Source organism: Centroberyx affinis, unplaced genomic scaffold (genome assembly GCF_046629955.1).
Source record: "Centroberyx affinis isolate AG114_WGS23_722 - 3 ecotype Tasmania unplaced genomic scaffold, CSIRO-AGI_Caff_v1 ptg001491l_1, whole genome shotgun sequence".
Lineage (NCBI taxonomy): Eukaryota > Metazoa > Chordata > Actinopteri > Beryciformes > Berycidae > Centroberyx > Centroberyx affinis.
This window is the reverse complement of record NW_027279956.1, coordinates 165-22095: the sequence shown is the minus strand read 5'-3', so window position 1 is coordinate 22095 and position 21931 is coordinate 165. Positions and strand designations below refer to the sequence as shown.

Genomic DNA, 21931 nt, shown 5'->3' with positions numbered 1-21931 from the left:
GATGTTTATTTGTTTTCTGCATTAGTGTGTCAGTACATTGATCTTTAGTAGATAATAACACAAATTGTACATTTGGTTTATATTTAGAAACTTTTACTTTCATTACTTTTGAAAGCATCTTCGCTTTACCATTTTTTTCCACAGTCCAGTGTGTGCAGCTGAAGCGGCCTGAAGTGTGTTGCTAGTGGATGAACCTCCACACTGTGCTGTAGATCTGTAATGATTCACCACACAGACACACTCTGCATCTGGTGATAGAGTCCTGAGACCTGTAGAGTCACACTGAGCCTTTCATTGATGCTAGATTGTGATGCAAAAACGCTAATCTAATCTCCAGTGAAACAACGGTCTGTTAGTGGACGTGTCCTGACAGTCCAGGTGTGGATAAAAGCAGGTACATTTCTACTGAGACTCACAGACCGCTACAGACCAGATCCTCACCTGCTGAGTCGACACTCCTGTCTGATCTGAACTCTACCAAGCAGACAACATAGCACAGAGACAGGTGAGTTTTCCATGCTAATTTACCATCATAGAAATATTGTTTTTTTTATAGATATGTTACTCAAAGCAAAGCAAAATTAACTTTAAAATGGAACAAAAGACAAATTAATCTCAACCCCCCCACAGCCAGGGGAAGGGGGCTAAATACCTGAGAAAAAACTGAGAAATTCTGAGATTAAACTCAGACATTACTGCAGTTTGCTGTGAGTGCATTGTGCCCTATGTAAATAAACACAGACAAGCAAATTAAGCACCTAATATTTTAGTTTCTGTGTAGATAAACAGCAAACCAGTTTTGCCAGCAACTTTTAACAGTAATACAATTTTATTTACACCATGTAGACATGATGTCACGGTGCTGTAATGGGAAATGAACAGCCTGGTATCTCTCACTACATGTTTGTTCATTTTAAAAAGTTTTGTTGTATTTAGCTTTTGATTTTTGTATTACTCTACATCAATACATCTATTATGGGAAGTAGAGGTGAACGGGCAATTCTGATTTTTTGTCAATATTAGTGAAAAACCTAGTTATGTTTATAATGCTCACCATGGAAACACATTCTGTGAACACTGGAATGTCTGTTAGTCCTGTATCATCAGTACAGTGGACAGCCATCATAAGTTTTTATTCACTGTGTAGAAAAACAGTAGATAAACAGTAGAAAAACAGTGAACAACCATCCTAAGTACCCACTGTGCAGATAAACAGTAGATAAAAACCTGACCCAAACATTATGGAGGGCACTGTATATAACTTATATGTTATTAATATAAATATAAATTGATTATTTAATATAAACCTTTGTGCATTTGTCTGAAGCAAATGAAGCTCATCTCCAGTGGCTGTTGATGTGTTTACAGAGCTGCAGTGCAGAATGGCAGAGAGCTTTCAGTCTGTCTGGATGGCTCTGCTCCTTGCATCCATCACTATGATGCTTCTTCAGCCACAACAGGTTTGTCATATAATACATTATACTGTCATATAATACATTATACTGTCATGTAATACATAATACATTATACTGTCATGTAATACATTATACTGCCATATAATACATTATACTGCCATATAATACATTATACTGTCATATAATACATTATACTGTCAAATAATACATTATACTGTCATGTAATACATTATACTGTCATGTAATACATCATACTGTCATATAATACATCATACTGTCATATAATACATCATACTGTCATACTGTCATGTAATACATTATACTGTCGTGTAATACATTATACTGTCATATAATACATTATACTGCCATATAATACATTATACTGCCATATAATACATCATACTGTCATGTAATACATCATACTGTCATGTAATACATCATACTGTCATACTGTCATGTAATACATTATACTGTCATACTGTCATGTAATACATCATACTGTCATATAATACATCATACTGTCATATAATACATCATACTGTCATATAATACATCATACTGTCATGTAATACATTATACTGTCATATAATACATTATACTGTCATATAATACATTATACTGTCAAATAATACATCATACTGTCATGTAATACATTATACTGTCATATAATACATTATACTGTCAAATAATACATCATACTGTCATGTAATACATTATACTGCCATATAATATATTATACTGCCATATAATACATCATACTGTCAAATAATACATCATACTGCCATATAATATATTATACTGCCATATAATACATCATACTGTCAAATAATACATCATACTGCCATATAATACATTATACTGCTGTCAAAATATCCATGTCATGTGCTATAATATTTTGCATTGAGGAAATTCTGAAAATACATGACATGACTTTTCCCTTTTACCTCAGGCTGAATGTGGGGGTTGCTTTTCCAAATGTGTCATGGAAGAAATGTCTGAGTTTGAAAAAGAAGTTAAAGAGAAGTGTCAAGAACATCTCATAAAACAAAAGGCACCTGTGGAAAGGTAAGATCAGTTTCTGTGAATAGATGAAGTGCAGTGGTCTGCTGTTACATCACCAGCCTGATGCACTGCTGGCTGTCTTTACCCCTCATTCACCCCTTCAACCCTACCGTGTCTTTGAATATTTTGTACATGACCAAATTATAGACAGGGCCTCAAATAAATAAATCGCATAGTTATTCATTAAAATACTGTTGTTAATATCAGTAATCAACAAAAGGGTAAGTTGAACCACTGGCTCAATTTACCCCATGGCTTTTGATTCAATCTACCCCACAGGCACCTTTTTGAAAAAAAAAGAAAAGAAAAAAAGGTCTACTCACTAATTCATTGCTAACCTTTTGATAATTTATTCATGTGGTTTTAGTCCTTGGTAATAGAACAATTTATTATATATATGTTTGAAATTGTTATTGAGACAACAGCCACTTCTCTTTTATGAAATGTACTAACATTTAATGTTAGTACATAAATGTACGTACCACTTGTCCTCTGTGGCTGGTTCCATCGCAGCCATGTTGAAGAGGAAGTCTCTTCCTACATGCCTGGTCACATGACACATGGTGATTATCAGTGCTAGAATACAGTGGGTGGCTCAACTTACCCATTGTCTCATCTTACCCCGCTCTCCCCTATACAAGTTTATTCAGAACTAATTATCGAATGGAAAAGGTCGCCATGAGCCAAGTCCTGACTGACATGATATTCCCTTTTCCATGAAGGAATATTTTTCTGGCTTGTTGATCCAAATGTACATCCAAAAGTAAATGTCTCAGTTCAGGTATCTCATCACATTTCATTAGAGATGGTGTAGGGACACACTGATCCAATCCTGAGCCTGAGTATCGGGCCAATATTGGTCAAAAATACTGGATTGGAAATTGAAAACAGTCAATGTCATTTTCTCATCCAAATCCCCCAAAATAGCCATAAATATATAGGTGATAATGTGTGTTGTTTACTATACTGTTACTGTATCTTTTAATGGTTTTAATTTGTGATGCACTTATGTGTGTTGCTTATATTTTCACTGTGTATGTCATTTATGTTTTAACTTGTGAAGCACTTTTCAAATAAAGTTTTACTTACTTACTATTCAAGGCAGAAGAGATTTGCACAAAAGTTGTACAGCACATTAATCTTGAATAAAGCGGGAGAAGCCTTCAGATAGGTAGAGATGAATATTAAAATTACATTTTTGGAAAGTGCACAGTACTACAATGTACTGTGATGTTACACTGTGATGGTCTGATTGATTCTTTAAATGTGCTGAAGATATAACCATACCTGCGTACATTCACTCACTTATTAATGATGTTTTGGCTTCAGTTTATGAATCTAATGAATTAAATTATTTTACTGTACTGATGTAATCCAGTGCAAAAAAGAGGTGTGACGTCTTCTGGAAGACGTTCACCAGTGCCTTTGTCAACAAGCATCAGCGATCTGTCGAACCAGAAAATTACAACGACCTGGTCAAAGCAGAGTCCATTGTAATACCAAAGGACAAGGTGAGAAATATCAAACATCACACCAGTGTTCATGTGTTCATGTGTTGTTAAGACACACTGCCTGTAATGCCCTCTTCCTTGTGCTGTCTCTTAGGTTCTGCTGTACAGTGGAACCGGACAATTTCTGAATTTAGTGGATAAAGATGACACCTATGTCTATGTTTGGCAGACATTATATGGTATCCTAGGTGACAGAACTTGGTGGGGAAAGGAAAACAGCAAAGGTAATATTAAAAGTAATATCACTGTGAGCAATGTAAAACATACAGGCTGCTCCTAGCATTGATTCTTTAGTTAGAAACATAAGGTGAGAGCATTTAAGGCATTTTCCCATGTGATTAGAATCAGGTAACCTGTACAGGTAGGAGCACTAGCACATACCTGAGTGATTAGAATCAGGTATAACTCTGTGGTGCTTGCTCTCCTGTCTTCTCTCTCCTGTAGAAGTCTTTGGCGGAAATATTCCTCACAATCCATCCAATATGCTCTGGGCCCGCGTCTCAGCTGCGGTGAGTGTGTGCGTTAGATATTTCTGCAGCTACAGAAAGAAAACAGCAGCTACTGTACACATTTTACATGCCATCATCAGCAATACCATTACTGAATCTGAGTAATAAATAATAGATTCGGGCTGATCATCAGAATAATCTGATGTTTTGTGTTTCTACTCCAGTTGGCAAGCGCAGCATCAGGTACCGTCACTGTGTTACTGGATGGAGATTTGGGGTACATGCCCCACAGGTAAATCAGATTCACCTGTAATGAGGTAACTCTTGAGCTGGGGTTAGAAAAGTGCAAGTGCAAGTGTGTGTGTGTGTGTGTGTGTGTGTGTGTGTAAGAAGAGATAACCAACAGTAATCCACACTGAGTCAAAATGACACATTTCTTGTGTTTGTTTTCTTTTTTATTTACTCCAAGTTTTTTTGCCAAGTATGAAGTGCCCAACTTAAAGGCCGAGACTGTCTTGCGTGTGTTGATGGTGAACCCGGAGGGGGAGTAAGTACATTAAACACAGTGTTGGAATGTTAATGAATAGAACTACAGTGAATATTTAGAGCTGTACCTGCTTTTTCTTAGATTTTCTCTTAAAAACTTCAGGGTTGTAGGAGTTCCTTTTAACTGCCTTGCATATTTCAAAACATATGCATTTACTTACGTGTTTTTCAGTTTACAAATTTGATGCTTTTGCACTTCCTGAAAGTCCCTTGGACTAAAATGTAAATATAAACAGTATATTCTACTGTGTTATTGTGATTCATTTTCCAGTAGTCAATCTCATTATTAAATGCACATTTTCCTTAAGCAATCAAAACACTTGTAAGCACCTATCTCTGACCGACCTGCAAAAAGCCATGGGAAGTAAGCGCTATGACTGCAGGTACATACAGAGGTAAGTTACCTTCACTACAACAGAACTCCCTGGTCACAACAAATTTATTCATATACAAATAACTTAAACAGAAAAATGAAAAGATATTGATTTATTCATGAATTTATTAGATCTACTCGTTCTTTTATTCACTTGTTTTTTTTTGTTTTTTTTTATCTCTGTGTGTATATATTATCATTAGTATTACCCATAACCAGAGCCATAACCAAAACAATGTTAAAGTGTAATTTATTTTTATTTTACACAAATTAAATTTATAATTAATTATAATTAATTTGTATCTCTGTATGGAAATGCAACCTAAAATGTCTATTTTTCAGCGAGGACTTGGGGAAACATGATATTCTTCCTAAAGATTGGTGGAATGTGGCCAGTGAGTATATTACTGGAGTATTTTTTTAGAATCAATAATTTGCATTTTATTAAACTCCACGATTCAGGGGATTTGAAACACCAAATAAAAAGTGTTTTTTAAACAAACGTCTCATATTGTTTGAGAGCTGAAACACTGCGGGGCGTTCAGGAGCCTCACAGTAAAATCATATTCTTTAACACCTGAAACACTGCGGGGCGTTCAGGTGCCTCTCTCACATAGTAAAATCACATGTTTGTGGTGCAGCTGTGTGTCCAGTGGCTGGGAGCTCGGGCTGAAGACAGTTCAGTGTGGAAGGGAAAAGTCCAGCTGTGTCAGAATGGAGCATAAAATCACATAATTTGCATATTGATGAATATCCATTTCACTGGTTCATTAGATGTGTTAAAATTAGCATACTGCTTACTGCATACAGAGGTGTATGATTTTATGCTTCCCTCCATCCCAGTGGGTATCTGACTTGGAAAAGGTTATCAATGCCTTTATTTTTTCTTACACTTACACTACTGCAATGCATTGTTTTCTGGTCTTCTTCGTAAATACTTATTAGCTCGACCTCAGCTTGTGCAGAACACAGCCGCTCGAATGTTAACTGGGTCAAATCGTGGTTCTCATGTCACTCCCATTCTTGCCTCCCTTCACTGGCTTCCACTCAAATTCAGGATTTTTGTGAAATTTTATTAACAACATAATTTTAATTAATTTAGACAGATGCATTAAGCATAGACAATTGCACAGCAATTATCCAATGCAATGCATCACAGCATTTATAGCTACTGCTAATTTCCAATGCCCGTCCCTGGAAGGGCCTTTAAAATAACAGACATAAAACATGTTCACATAAAACATACAGACACTTACACATATATATATACACATATATACACATACATATATATACACATACCCTACATACCTGCCCCCCCACCCCCCACCCCTACACATGACTACATGATTGATTGTCTTTTAAAAATTCCTTCAGTTTAATTTTAAAATGTTGACAGTTTTGGTCTGTTTTGAGTTCAGTAGGTAGCGCATTCCATGTGTTAGCTCCCTTTATTGAAAAGGACGTCTGGCCAAAGGAGGTGTTCCGGTATGATACTTTACAGTTCCCTGCAGTGGTATTCCTGGTGGACAAGCCAAAGGCCTGTAATGGTCGCACCATGTCACAGAGAGCTTGAGGAGCCTGGCCATGTAAACACTTGCAGATAAGATTGGCGTTTGCAAATGTAATGTAGTTGTCAAAACTTACCATGTTCAGGTCTCTCAGGATGTGACAATGGTGTGATCTTATTGGCCTTTTGCCCAATATTTTTATTGTGCAACATATAAAGCACTATATGGTTTAGACCCAGTTCCATCTCAGAGCTCTTAACCCCCTCTGTTCCTAGACGTGAACTAAGATCTTCAGGTAAACTTTCATTAGTTATCCCGAGGTCGAGGTCCTCGACAAAGGGGATCGGGCTTTTGCTGTCAGGACCCCAAGGCTTTGGAAAAAACCCTCCCTAAAGAAATCCGGCTTGCAAGCAGTTTATTCTCTTTTAAATCTTTGCTTAAAACACACTTGTACAGGGAAGCGTTTTTGATAAGTTGAGTTGTATTTATTTCATTTTTGCACTGTGCTTTGCTGTCTTGTGTAATGATATTTTGTTCTTTTATTTTGTTTTAAATTGTTTTATCTGTTTTAACTTTTACTGTTTTAACTATTAGTGTGTTCTTTGTGAAGCACTTTGTAACTTAAAATAACTAAAATAAGTGCTATACAAATAAAGTTTATTATTATTATCGTTATTATATTACAAACACAATTACAGTGAGACACTATGTATTCAAAGTGTCACCTACTGCAACTATATCAAAAATATCCAAAATGTCCCAGATATCACAGATACTGTGTGGACTGAAGTAATTGTTATTATGTCATTGCAGAAAAGGGTTAAAGTGCTGGAGACTCACAGCGCCACCTGCTGTTCACTCTGCTGTCAAACTGGGAGTTATCTACAACAACATGAAATGAAAATATGTCAACACTCAAAGTGATTTTGTTAACAGGAATACAACTTGAAGAAAGTTATCATTTTCTGACTCTCTCTTTACGCTGATGACTGAGTTTTTTACACTGGTGGCTGATTGCTGTGATTTTCTCTGTGCCATTGAATAAAGCTTCAGCAAAGCATGTGAACTCAGTCTTTCATTTCAGCTGCATCACCTTCATACACATAACTATAATAAACACATGATCCTTCATACACACAACTATAATAAACACATGATCCTTCATACAAATAACTATAATAAACACATGATCCTTCATACAAATAACTATAATAAACACATGATCCTTCATACACATAACTATAATAAACACATGATCCTTCATACAAATAACTATAATAAACACATGATCCTTCATACACACAACTATAATAAACGCATGATCCTTTATACACACAACTATAATAAACACATCCTTCATACGCACAACCTACACCCACACAACAGAGAGAGCTGGAGAGAGACACTACAGACAGAGACACACACAATACAGAGAGAGAGACACTACAGACAGAGACACACACAATACAGAGAGAGAGACACTACAGACAGAGACACACACAATACAGAGAGACACTACAGACAGAGAGACACACACAATACAGAGAGAGAGACACTACAGACAGAGACACACACAATACAGAGAGAGAGACACTACAGACAGAGACACACACAATACAGAGAGACACTACAGACAGAGAGACACACACAATACAGAGAGAGAGACACTACAGACAGACACACACACACACACACACACAATACAGAGAGAGAGACACTACAGACAGAGAGATACACACACACACACACACACACAATACAGAGAGAGAGACACTACAAACAGAGAGACATACACACACACACACACACAATACAGAGAGAGAGACATTACAGACAGAGAGACACACACACACACAATAGAGAGAGAGAGACACTACAGACAGAGACACACACACACACACACACAATACAGACAGAGAGACACTTTTTATGTAGCGGTCACTGGTGGTTAAGCCGGGGTGCCAGTCAGAGTCTCAGTCTGACAAAATATAATTGTTAGTGTACAGCCAGCAAAACCCTACAAAGGAACTGATACAGGTAACAACCCCTTAAACTACCAGTACACACAAAATACAGTAGCAAGCAAGAAACACACAACACAGCAAAATTCAATACTCCCCACAGTGTATTACACAGATGATGACAGGGCAAAATTCAACCAAACAATAATTCCATATACGGTTCAACCCAACCCCATAGTCAGTTTCTCAGTCTTATCAGTCTGTGTCACTATGTACCAAAGTTCTCTGCTTAGTGGAGACTTTCTTGGTTTCCACAGTTACTCTGCAGCATTTGAGCTCCCCAAATTGAGTCAGAGTGAAACCTCTCGTCAGTGTTGCAGCTGTGTAAGTTGCTCGGGGAACACACAGTGTTACCTCCTGTACTCTGGTCCAGACGAGGCAGCAGGCTCCCGGGGATGGTCGGCCAGGGCGATGAATGGAGGGTTGGTGAATAAAATGGCGAGGTGAGTGGAGAGAAGGTGGCTTCATGTCTAGTATGCGGCTCCATCTATTCACACAGCTTGTATCGGGCAAAAGTTGGGAGGGAATGGCGGATAATACGATGCAGGCTTCAGTGTATCAGTAAAGCCCGTATTTTACACGTGTATTTTTTAATTTATTTTTAAGCATTAAATAATTGATATTGCTGCTACTTCGTTCGCATGGTGTGTTCCTCTGCCCTTTGTTTTTGCAAGGATGTCGACCGACGGCGAGGAAACTTACAAATCACAGGTTTTGTCCTACTTTGGATGTTACAAGAATGACGAGAAACTGGCAAAACGTGCCAAACGGAAGTTATTCTTGACATGCTTTCAATCACAACATCAAAATGTCCCTTGGAACCCTGAAAAGAGTCTTGGAAGAAGCAGACTGAGCAGATGGAGGACTGTGGCGTCAGATTTATATCATATGTCGGGAGCGCGATAAAACATGAATACGCGAGGACTTATATCGTGCGAGTGGCAGTTAATATCTGCACGTGGAAATAATATAATTTGCTCGTATTCATGTTTTATCGCGCTCCCGACATATGATTTAAATCTGACGCCATAGAGGACTCCTCCTCCTCAGTGAGCGGCATCAGACCTGGCCAACCATCTGGATACAGAACTGTGGGGCAGAGTTTAAAACAACAAGCAAATAGTAAACATGTTGTCTCCCACCAGTGATGTAGGTCAGTCAGAGATTGGTGAGTGAACTTGGAATATGAGTGAAATTGTATAAGCATTTTGGTATGGGACAGTGAAAGGACAGATTGACCATATATTTCTGTCGCCTACTCTCCTCAGAATTAGGCTTACAAGTTATATCTTGAAATGTAGTAACTGTAATTGTCCTGTTTTTACTCAATACAGTACAAAATATAAGAAATACAATATGCAATAAATACAATCCATACATTACACATTGTACACTACAACATTGATTCTCAACTTTTTTCATATCAAGGACCCTAATTTAGTCCACATTTAGGCCACAGATCCCCATTTGATGAGATTTTGTCTTTCAGACCCAAATCTGGGAATATTGTTATTGTTTGATTTAATTTTGTCCAGAATTCCATGACTGTCTGTATTGCAGGCAGAGGGATAACAGTGAAACTATGATCAAAGTAATCATTCTTCTACATTCTCTAACTGTGTTAACTTGTAGTGAATTAAATATCGGTGAAGTTTAACAATTGATCAATTTGCTGGGGACCCCCTGAAACCCCCTCAAGGACCCCTGGTGGTCCCCGGACCCCACCCTGAGAACCACTGCACTACAATACAATTTATAATACAATATACAATATAACATACAACACCAGGTGCGTGAGTGTTATGAATAATATAAATGCTAAATGATAAGTGATATATGGTATTGCACAGTAGGTAAGTGGTAATATGATATAAGTAGTGAACACTGAGGCACAGTGGTAGTGCAGTGATGATGCAATAACAGAACAACAGTCCAACAACTGGACAATAACTACAGTGTCTTGTGGTTAGAGGTTTGACTCTCACTTCAACACATCAACCCAGTCTGATGTCTCCAAGTGTGTAGCGTGTGGAGACTATTATGTTACCTATGATAACTTTAACTGTGCTGCTTTACCACTGAGTCCCCATTCACTGTCCCCCACATTGTATGATAACTTTAACTGTATGACCTGCTTTACCACTGAGTCCCCTTTCATCGTCAATGCCGCCCCCTAGTGGCACAAAGTCGTTACAGTGTGACTAACAAATTAACAAACGAACTAACGGACGGAGACCGATCCATAGTCCCCCCTTTGGTGGGAGACAAAAACATGGACTGTGTGTGAAAAGGGACGAGGTGATGTGAATACTTGGCTAATTTAATCCACGGGGGACCCCAAGATGCACCTGTCATTCCATGGGTCCGCATCACCTGCGGCATGTGGCGGGGAAGCGAACCCTGACCCTGAAGCTGCTGCTGAAGTCTTTCATCTACCAGGTGAACCAACTTGGCCGGTCATGGGATGTCTCAACAGAAATGTTGGAAAGGTTCACTTGCCATATGTGTACTGAAGGTAACAGCACCAACAACATGAACAAACTGCACTACCGGCTCTGCTGTGTAAAAAGGGGAGACGCTGAGTCCAGCCAGCTCCCACCATGCAGAGCGTGTCTCTTTCTGCATGTTCTTCACACCAACTACCAGGCAGCAATCTGGAGGCGCTCTCTGCAGGGTCAACCTTTTGTGCCAAACACTAGGGAGAGTGGGTGGACTACAGATGACGATGGCAAGCTAGCCCTCCACTGGATGCGTACACCACCGGCACCAGGTGTGGTCGTGGAACTTGTAGCCTGCAAGTGCGTGCGTTCCTGCAAGCTCCCAACCTGCACCTGCTTGGCCAACGGATTAAAATGCACAGACTTGAGCAGGCTGCTGACATGTACACACCAGCAGCAACAACAGGAGTCAGCTTTTGAGCTTGGAAACTCAGATGATGACAGAGATGAGGAGTCAGAAGATGAACTATATTAAGTTGTTTCAGTTCTTGTGAATGTGTCTGTATTCTACAAACTCAAGGTTCTCTTCAGGTACATATTTGGATGTATATGTCTACCTAGATGTTTATTGTATGTCTTGTCTAGAACACATTAAGACAAATTCCTAGCAACCTCTGGTTGAATGGCAGTAAATGATTGTTTGAAGAGCAGTATGTGTCATTATAAGTAGAAGGCCTATGTGCTATGGCCAGTTCACGATACAAAGACAGCTCACTACATTATTATTATCATCACTATCAAGAACATATAAGGCCCAAAATCACCCCTCATGCCCAAATATGGACTTATGGTTCCACAGCAATTTCTCTATGAGGAAAATGAATGCAGTTTTCACATAATCATCCCTGTCACAGTCTACATTTAACCCATTATGGACTAAGGCTCCCTATAGAAAACCTATAGAAAGGCCTAAGGTCTCAAGTCAAAATAACCCCTAGAACCTGAAGTTTTTATGAAAATCTTCTTCTATCTTTTATGAAGATCTTTGGCTATAATTAGAAATCACTGGATTTGACCTAATGTTCATAAATAATTTTCAAATAATCAATAAAAAAAACTTTTTTGAAAAAGTTTAAAAGATTCTAAAGTAGCTGGCTATATCTCTAATAATAACAATTTAATATTGCTTCAATGTTAATTTGATGTTAAATCAATGAGTGAATCTGAACAGAAACATTGATTTTTGGGTCAATCCCTTTTCAGTGTTGTACCAACATTATTTCAGGGTGCAAAACTGAAGCTGAATATTTCAGCATTGATACATTGTTAGTTTGCTCTCTGGGCTGCATCTGTTCTGAGTCACAGGTTTGAGACCACTGACACATGGACTGTGCAACTAAATACTGACAGGATGCTCCTGATAGTGTTGGACCGATATACCAGTTTCAGGACGATATCGAGCTTTTATTAAAAATCAGATATCGGCCGGTCGGTGTTGTCCGTCTCTGATATGATGGATATGATGCAGTTTGAATGAATGAATGATGATTATTATCCTGGGTTTCAGTGGAGAGTTTTAGTGTCCCATGATGGTCCAGATGCTGTTTCAGAGGCTTTCCCATCCTGAAAGAATAAAAGTGGAGGAAACACTGACTGGTTTGACCCAGAGGCTCAAAGTGCGGACAGCTCTCTGCACATTCTGATGTTCTGGGTTCAGAGTTTAGGCCTCCAACCTGTTCCTGATCCTTAATCCTGATCCTGCAGACTGAAACACAGAGAATAGTGATTATTATTATAAAATGAAATGAGACAAAACTTTATTGATCCTGTGGGAAATCAGTAAAAAGTAACAGGATACAGTAAAGAAACATATGATATAGTAAGAATCTAGTAAAATGACGGTTATATAAAGAGAACAGGCAGAATAGAAATATATGTATGAAAGTATGAAAAAGTATTTATTCAAAAATAACAGCAGTGGAGCTTATTGAGACAAAGACAATCAATTAAAAATATTTACCTACCAGACAGAATAAATGTGTGCATTTGAATAATATACCTCTGTGTTTATACAGAAGTTTTTATCTATTCTAAATTATCTCATATTTCTGACCCCCTCTGGAGGGTCAACCTGTGGCCCGGGGGCCAGTTTGGGCCCCACAGTCTTAGAGTCTGTTGTTGATGATTGACAGGTTGAAATATCTTTCTGTAGCAACATTTGGTATTTTATTGTCATCTCATCTTTCCAAGATATAAACTTGTATATAAACTGAACATTGTTTGGTCTTCATCTTTTCCAACAAGCAGTTTCAACTGTGAGAGAGTGAAAGTCTCCTAACGGCCACTAGGGGGCAGATAGACTCTGATTCTGAGGGACAGGGAGGGACCAACACACACACACACACACACACACACACACACACACACACAGACACACGCACACACACACACATATTTGGCCTGTTATCAGATTAAACATTGCAGGTCGCTGTGAAATGGAACTATAACAACTAATCTCATATCTGTTTGGAAACATTTCACCCCATTGAAAATCAATGGAGCAGCCAAACCAATACACACCACTAGAACTGCAGTGCATGTAATAATTCACATTGTTTAGATGGCAGGTTCAGTTAGACTAGAACAGATTCAGCCTCGTCAGTTTAGACCAAAACATGCTGTGGAAAGAAGCTTTAGATTTAATACAGGAACAGAGACATTGATATTTCCTCGATCAAACCAGGCCACACCTCTCTCTCTCTCCCTCTCTCTCTCTCTCTCTGTCTGTCTCTCTCTCTCTCTCTGCGTCTCTCTCTCTCTCTCTCTCTGTCTGTATCTCTCTCTCTCTCTCTCTGCGTCTCTCTCTCTCTCTCTCTGTCTGTATCTCTCTGCGTGTGTGTCTCTCTCTCTCTCTCTCTGCCCGCCCCTCTCTCTCGCTCACTCTCTTAGTTTCACTTTCACTTGTCGTCGTGTCGCAGATCATTTTCTCCACCAAAAGGTATTGTAAACATCAGTTTCCATGACAGTTTCCAGTGTATTTTCCTTTCCTGACTCTATCAGCAGATCTTTTATGTGACTGTTCCCGCCTGCCGTTAGCTTATTTAGACTAGAACAAGAGGAAATCTACAACTCAGCCGTTAAAGGTTTTTTCTGTGTGCAAACCGGATGTGTAGCTTCAAAACACAACTCAACGCTCTTCTAACGGTTTTCCAACATGTTAGTGTTAGTGTGTTCGTGTTCAAATCTAAATCTACTAAAAGTAGAAGTAGTTAGTAATTAGTTGTGTTGCTTTCTGCCTGCAGGTTTGAGGGAAAAACCTTCAGTTCCCTTTGAGTCTCACTAGCAGCCAGCGATGCTAACAGGAGGCTTTCTGACCATTTCTTAACAAAAACACCAGTTCAAATAAGGTTTATCACACTAGTTCAACATTAATGATGTTGTGGAAACTATCTTTTCATGTCTTATATTTACTTATTTAACCAGGCTGCTTTCACTGACTTGCTGCTTCAAGGCAGACCGGGCCAAGGAAGACAAATATGAAAGATAAAACAATACAGACGTTAAAATACGAGAAATGTCACAGAAAATAAAGTGCAAAGTAAAACAATGTCATCAAAAGACAGTAAAAACTCAAACAGAAGAGTTGAACTTCCTGTCACGTGCTCCACCTCGGCAGGAAACGTTTCATTTAGTGTGACGTCAGACAGATTTTAGATCGACACTCTCATTCTCGCTCTGTCATTGAATTTTAAAGCGATATAAATTTCTCCTCCTCCATCATGACATCTGTGTGTGCTGGTCTGCTGTTTAGTTCACTGTAGATGATGTGGTTAATGTCTCCATCTAGTGGACACACAGTAGAACTGCATCACCTGATCTGTGATTTCTGTGCCTCAGACCTGGTTTCTGGCCTCAGGTTAGACCGGTTTAGTGTCAGACTGATGTTTCTAGACTTTGATAGTGAAGTTATGAGGAAGTGACAGCAGCCTCAGATCAAATGAACACAGACACCCAGAAGTGAGGAAGGAGAATAAGCAGCGTCTTCTCTGTCAGTGTTTCCTCTACAGATGAAGGCAGAACGTCTCTGGATGTGAATTCACCAGGCAAACATCTTCCAAGGTAACATTACTGTTTGATGAATACACCGGCTGACATTGTATGATGTGACTGTATAGTCGACTGTTGTAAGACAAGCTGCTAAAGTCTTTCAAATCACCTGCTGTTTGCAGATGGCGTTCATAGTGCCGTAATATCCAACATCTGTTCTCTTTGTGGCCATAAAGAACATTTGTTTTATTTGTGACTTTTAGTGGAAGCCTGATAAACTCTAGTTAGGTTGTAATCTCAATTCACTGCATTGGTGAAATATGCAGGAAGTGTCAGAACTAGTGTGAAAGCTCAGATACATGTTGTGTCTCTGTTGATACACTGTGTACAAAACACTACAACCTCCACAAAACTGAGGTTCACTCCCTTTCACACTAAAACCTTTTGAACCTTTAAAGTCTCAGTCGTCCCCAAGGCTGAAAAATCCTCCTGTCTGTATAAACCTGCTCAGTTCATCTGTTGGAGAGAGCAGGTCTTCCTGCTGTTTTCTACATTCATACATTCAGCTGATGGTTCAATACACAATACTGGGTTCACTGTTTCATATTGTCCTGATAAAATCTGAGTCAGTAAGTAAGTAATCTGAGTCTGATCTCAGCAAAATCTGAATGAAGACAATTACAACTGACAAAATCCATTTGAGTAAAAAAAAACAGTAAAGTATTGATCTGCACAACCAGGGAAATTTCTGACTATAAAAGTAGTATGAAGAGAAACAACTCAGAGCTGTAAAACTCTATTTAAGACTCAGTCACAACATTTAACAGATACCAGACTGGAGTTTTTTATTGTGATGTGTGCAGCGTGTTGCTCGTGTTTCTGTTAGCCAAGGCTCTCTTAATACTTCAAACAGTCTTTGTCTTGTCAGTATTTGTCTTTTTGACGTTTTCTTCATTAACTGGATTCATTTTGTTGAATCCAACACTCAGTGTGTATTTGTCATTTTACAGTCAGGAATGATCCCAACAGCAGAAGTGATCTATCCTGTAATGAAACCTTGTTGTAATGAATCAGTCCAGCTAACAGCATGTCGGGTGTGTTTGTGTAAAGGTGTTGGCTCTACTATGAGTCAGTCTGAGGAGAGAGAGGAGGGGCTCCCTCCCTCTAAAACCACTCTGTCTGGGGAACATGACAGCCGGACCAAAGCTAAGAGGTAAGATGAGGATCTCTAACTGTCCATGACTGTTCTCCATCTCAGAGCTCAGCAGTGAAATCATTACAGCATCATTATTCAGAGTAAAAGCTCTGTCTCTGTTGTGTTGAAGCCCAGTCCAGCAGGAGAGACCAGACTCCCCTGAACCCAGCTGTGTGTCCATGAAGAGCGACTGGTCTATGGAGCCACCTTTAAATTTTAAAGATAAACATTCTTCTGAAACACAGTAAGTCAACATAATGTCACTATATAATGTTAGCATTAACAAAGCATTATAAAGAACAAATCTGAAGAGGAGGAAGATATTAACAATAATATGTAACATTGCTCTTGTTTTTAACCTTTTTCATGTAGAGAAAGTTTGTCAGCTACAATAGCAGCTGTTGAGGAAGAGGAGAACGTTTCTCATTCACTCTCCTCTCACAGATTTTCTATCTGGTTCTGGGATTTGAACTTGAGTCAAAATCCTGCTTCACTTCAGGTTCAAACTGCCCTTCTTTTGTCAATCCTGTTTCTATCAGGATCCAGCAGGAGAGACCAGACTCCCCTGAACCCAGCTGTGTGTCCATGAAGAGCGATCGGCCTATTGATCGCCTTATTGACTTCAAAGATGGACAGCACTCTGCTGAGCAAAGGTAAGAATTTAAAACAGATAAGTTTGTTGTTATAAGTTTGTTGTGTGCGTGTGTGTGCATGGGCGCCTAACTTTGTGTAAATGTGCAAAATCCGAACAGGGTGGGGGGTTTGGGTTAGGGTTAGTTAATTCATTTTGAATATCATAATTCTTTTTTTCTCTAACACTCTCCTTTTGCTTTGGCATCCTACCTGTTGCTCTGCTGTGCTGACACTGCTAACAGCAGCCTATCATCTTCAATAATCTGTTGAAAACATCTCACTTTACTAGACAGCTTTCCAAATGTTAAACACAGTTTCAGAGAGAAAGACCGAGACCTTCGGCACACAGAACACGACACGGAACGTTAGCCGACCTAAGCTTACTGTCAAAAAAACAACAGCTGTTAGCTAGCTAGATAAATGAAGGTCACAATGTGCATGTGCAATGTTAGCTGTTGTTTCATGGTTCAAACAATTCCGCTGCTGTCACTCCATTCACGACTGCATCGTCCCATCGTCTGTGGTACGCAGTGCAGACAAAGCGCAGGTTGGAATATACCACTTGGGTTGGAAAGGGGGTGCAGCAATCCAAATGCAACTATGCTATCTAACTGCAGACAGAGTAGATATTTTACTTAGATTGAGAGATTGAAGATTAAATATTAGATTTTTTTACAAGGGGTGAAAAGTAGAGGGGCCCTCCTAATTTCCAAGTGGAGGGGCATCTGCCTAACTTGCCTAATGGTGTAGGCGTGTGTGTGTGTGTGTGTGTGTGTGTGTGTGTGTGTTGATATCTGGAGACCTAATACTTAATGTTTTCTCCACAGAGTCCACCAGGAGAGGTCAGAGGTTCCCAGTGGTCAGTCTGCCCAGGAGCATCAAACAGACCTGGACTCCATATTTATGGTGTGTAAATGTACAACAACACATTTTACTTCAGCTACAAAGAAAATGCAAAACAAACATTCTGGTCATTATAGTCTCCATGCTGCACTCTGTAGACCAGTGGGCTTTCAAACCCTGCAAGATGGATTTGATGTTGTGTTCCATGATTTTAATCTGAAACTTTAATCTATGTAATATTCTGTTCCAGCTGCTTGAGGAGAACATTGTCACTTTTGTGAAGAACGAGCTGAAAAGGTGCCACAGGGTTCTGAGTCCAGATTACACAGAATGCTCAGAGAGGCAGAGGGAGGTTGAGGAGGTGGTGGACGGTGAGGAGGAAGAGCAGAGGAGGAGCAGCAGAGAGGCTTTTCTGCAGATCACACTGCACTTCCTGAGGAGAATGAAGCTGGAGGAGCTGGCTGACTCTCTGCAGAGCAGTAAGAGGCTTTTAACAGGTTTAACATGATGGAAAGAGGAAATGGTGGAAAATGAGAGATGTTTACATTTCCAAACTCTGCTGTAAATATGCTGAACACATCTGCATCAGATCTGTACAATTCTTCTGGTCTGCACACAGTCAGAACATGTTTGTCCACTACTGATGAGCTGAATAGATATCATGGAGTGGAAAAATATATACATCCACACTGAAATCCACTCACTGATTTCATTTTTTGTTTGTTCATTCAGAAACTCCTACTGTGTGTCAACATCAACTCAAATCCAGTCTGAAGCAGAAGTTTCAGTGTGTGTTTGAGGGGATTGCTAAAGCAGGAAACCCAACACTTCTGAAGCAGATCTACACAGAGCTTTACATCACAGAGGGAGGGAGTGGAGAGGTCAATGATGAACATGAGGTCAGACTGATTGAAGCAGCATCCAGGAAACCAGCGAGACCAGAAACAACAATCAAATGTGAAGACATCTTTAAACCCTTACCTGGAAGAGACAAACCAACCAGAACATTGATGACAAAGGGAGTGGCTGGCATTGGGAAAACAGTCTTAACACAGAAGTTCACTCTGGACTGGGCTCAAGACAAAGCCAACCAGGATATACAGTTCACATTTCCATTCACTTTCCGAGAGCTGAATCTGCTGAAAGGGAAAAAGTACAGCTTGGTGAAACTTCTTCATCTCTTCTTTACTGAGACCAAAGAAGCAGGAATCTGCAGGTTTGACAAGTTCCAGGTTGTGTTCATCTTTGACGGTCTGGATGAGTGTCGACTTCCTCTGGACTTCAAGAACAACGAGATCCTGACTGATGTTACAGAGTCGACCTCAGTGGATGTGCTGCTGACAAACCTCATCAAGGGGAAACTGCTTCCCTCTGCTCGCCTCTGGATAACCACACGACCTGCAGCGGCCAATCAGATCCCTCCTGAGTGCGTTGACATGGTGACAGAGGTGAGAGGCTTCACTGACCCACAGAAGGAGGAGTACTTCAGGAAGAGATTCAGAGATGAGGAGCAGGCCAGCAGAATCATCTCCCACATCAAGACTTCACAAAGCCTCCACATCATGTGCCACATCCCAGTCTTCTGCTGGATCACTGCTACAGTTCTGGAGCATGTGTTGAAACCCAGTGAGAGAGGAGACCTGCCCAAGACCCTGACTGAGATGTACATCCACTTCCTGCTGGTTCAGTCCAAACTGCAGAACGTCAAGTATCATGGGAGAGCTGAGACAGATCCACACTGGAATACAGAAAGCAGGAAGATGATTCTCTCTCTGGGAAAACTGGCTTTTGAGCAGCTGGAGAAAGGCAACCTGATCTTCTATGAAGCCGACCTGACAGAGTGTGGCATTGATATCAGAGCAGCCTCAGTGTACTCAGGAGTGTTCACACAGATCTTTAAAGAGGAGTGTGGGCTGTACCAGGTCCAGGACAAGGTGTTCTGCTTTGTCCATCTGAGCATTCAGGAGTTTCTGGCTGCTGTCTACATGTTCCACTGTTACACAAACAGGGAAGAGAAGACATTCCTGGGAGAAGATAGAAGACATAGAAAAAAAGGTAGATCTGAAGAGAGTAAACAATCCCTGGATGGCTTCCTGAAGACAGCCATGTTCAAATCCCTGAAGAGTAAAAATGGCCACCTGGACCTCTTTGTCCGCTTCCTTCATGGCCTCTCACTGGAGTCCAGCCAGAGACTCTTAGGAGGCCTGCTGGGTCAGACAGAGAGCAGACCAGAAAGCATCCAGAGAGCCATCAGCAACCTGAAGGAGATGAACACCTACAGTCTCTCTCCTGACAGAAGCATCAACATCTTCCACTGTTTGATGGAGATGAACGACCAGTCAGTACATCAGGAGATCCAACAGTTCCTGAAGTCAGACACCAGATCAGAGAAGGAACTCTCTGTGATCCACTGCTCAGCTCTGGCCTACATGCTGCAGATGTCAGAGGAGGTTCTGGATGTGTTGGACCTGGAGGCCTACAACACATCAGAGGAGGGACGATGGAGACTGATCCCAGCTGTGAGGAACTGCAGGAAGGCTTGGTTAGTCCTGATGTGAATACCAACAGTATAGAACAGTGTAGAGCGACCTTCATACCTGACACCATCAGAATTACAATAAAGATCTATAGTTCCTCAAACATACACACTATTAACTGTTGTTCTACATAGCAGTGGTACACAGTGTTGGGCATAACACGTTACAGAGTAATGTGTCACTGTAATCACATTACTTTTTCCTGTAACAGAGTAAAGTCATTACTGTTCCAGGTTCAGTTTCACATTCCAGTTACTGATCTAACAGATTGGTTGTTTCTTGAGTTTCATTCTTTAGTCTAGTTCAACTCTTTATTGGTGTAATATCTATGAAAGATTCCCCTCGTCTTCTCCTGCCTTCAGCTCATGTCAGAAATATCAGAATTACAGAGAGCGACATGAACGAGGCGACAAAGTGGGAAATACGACTGGGAAAGTTGGAATCTAATGCTGTAGGTTGAAAACCTTAAAAGTAACTAAACCCCAACCAAATCTGTGGTGAAGCCGGACTCTAATGGTGTCAGGCTGTTTTACTGAGTTGTTTTACCAGAAGTTGAACTGAACTGCCTGTGGAGCTCAGGCTGAAATCTCTATCATTTTTCATTCTTTTTTTAAACACTTTTTTTTTACAGAAATGCTTTCATATAATTGCATTTATGTATTTTTTTCTGTTTGTTTTCTGACTATATTATACATTAAACACTTTTGGGAAATTTCAAATTCTATAATACAAATTATTGTCATTATTATTATTATTATTGTTATTGTTATTATTATTAGTAGTAGTAGTAGTAATAGGAGTAGTAGTAGTAGTATGCTGTATATGTTTTGTATAAACTCTGCTTTGATAATCTCTCATTTTACATTAAGTCTGTAATTCTTTATAATAATCTTTATTCTTTATTCAGATTGAGTGGCTGCAGCTTGTCAGAGACTCACTGTGAAGTCCTGGTCTCAGCTCTGAAGTCCAACCCCTCCCATCTGACAGAGCTGGACCTGATTGACACCAACCTGCAGGATTCAGGACTGAAGCTGCTCTCTGCTGGACTGGAGAGTCCACACTGCAGACTGGAGACTCTCAGGTCAGACATCATATTTAATAATGTGCTGATATGAATATTATATGAATATTGTAATTTGAGGACGTCTGTATAGAGTCGATCCATCTGAAATCAGACAGGATCTGGTTTTAGAGGCTTAGATCTCAAATTCCTCATGTTGTTTTCACACAATCCTTTTGTATTCAAATTAATAACGATGGACTTTGTTGATGATATTCTCCATAGTTATAAAGATACAGGAGTCCAAATGGCTCCAAAATGGCCTCCATCTATTGGGGGCAAAACTTTGA

The 21931-nt window shown here is 39.8% G+C and overlaps 2 protein-coding genes across 2 annotated transcripts; both read left to right on the top strand.

Annotated features, from left to right (window-relative positions):
• Positions 1-424: 424 nt before the first annotated feature.
• LOC139650425 (ADP-ribosyl cyclase/cyclic ADP-ribose hydrolase-like) lies at positions 425-7897 on the top strand. Its single transcript, XM_071527091.1, has 11 exons — positions 425-505; positions 1369-1460; positions 2365-2480; positions 3856-3988; positions 4083-4212; positions 4433-4497; positions 4662-4729; positions 4907-4984; positions 5292-5378; positions 5699-5751; positions 7681-7897. Exons 2-11 carry the CDS (start codon positions 1383-1385, stop codon positions 7689-7691), a joined length of 819 nt encoding a protein of 272 aa, XP_071383192.1. The 5' UTR covers positions 425-505; positions 1369-1382; the 3' UTR covers positions 7692-7897.
• Positions 7898-15728: 7831 nt separating this feature from the next.
• On the top strand, positions 15729-21615 carry LOC139650424 (NLR family CARD domain-containing protein 3-like). Its single transcript, XM_071527090.1, has 7 exons — positions 15729-16586; positions 16699-16812; positions 17108-17221; positions 18029-18107; positions 18295-18523; positions 18777-20586; positions 21489-21615. Coding segments are annotated over exons 1-7 (2544 nt in total). The 5' UTR covers positions 15729-16389; the 3' UTR covers positions 21490-21615.
• Positions 21616-21931: the final 316 nt, after the last annotated feature.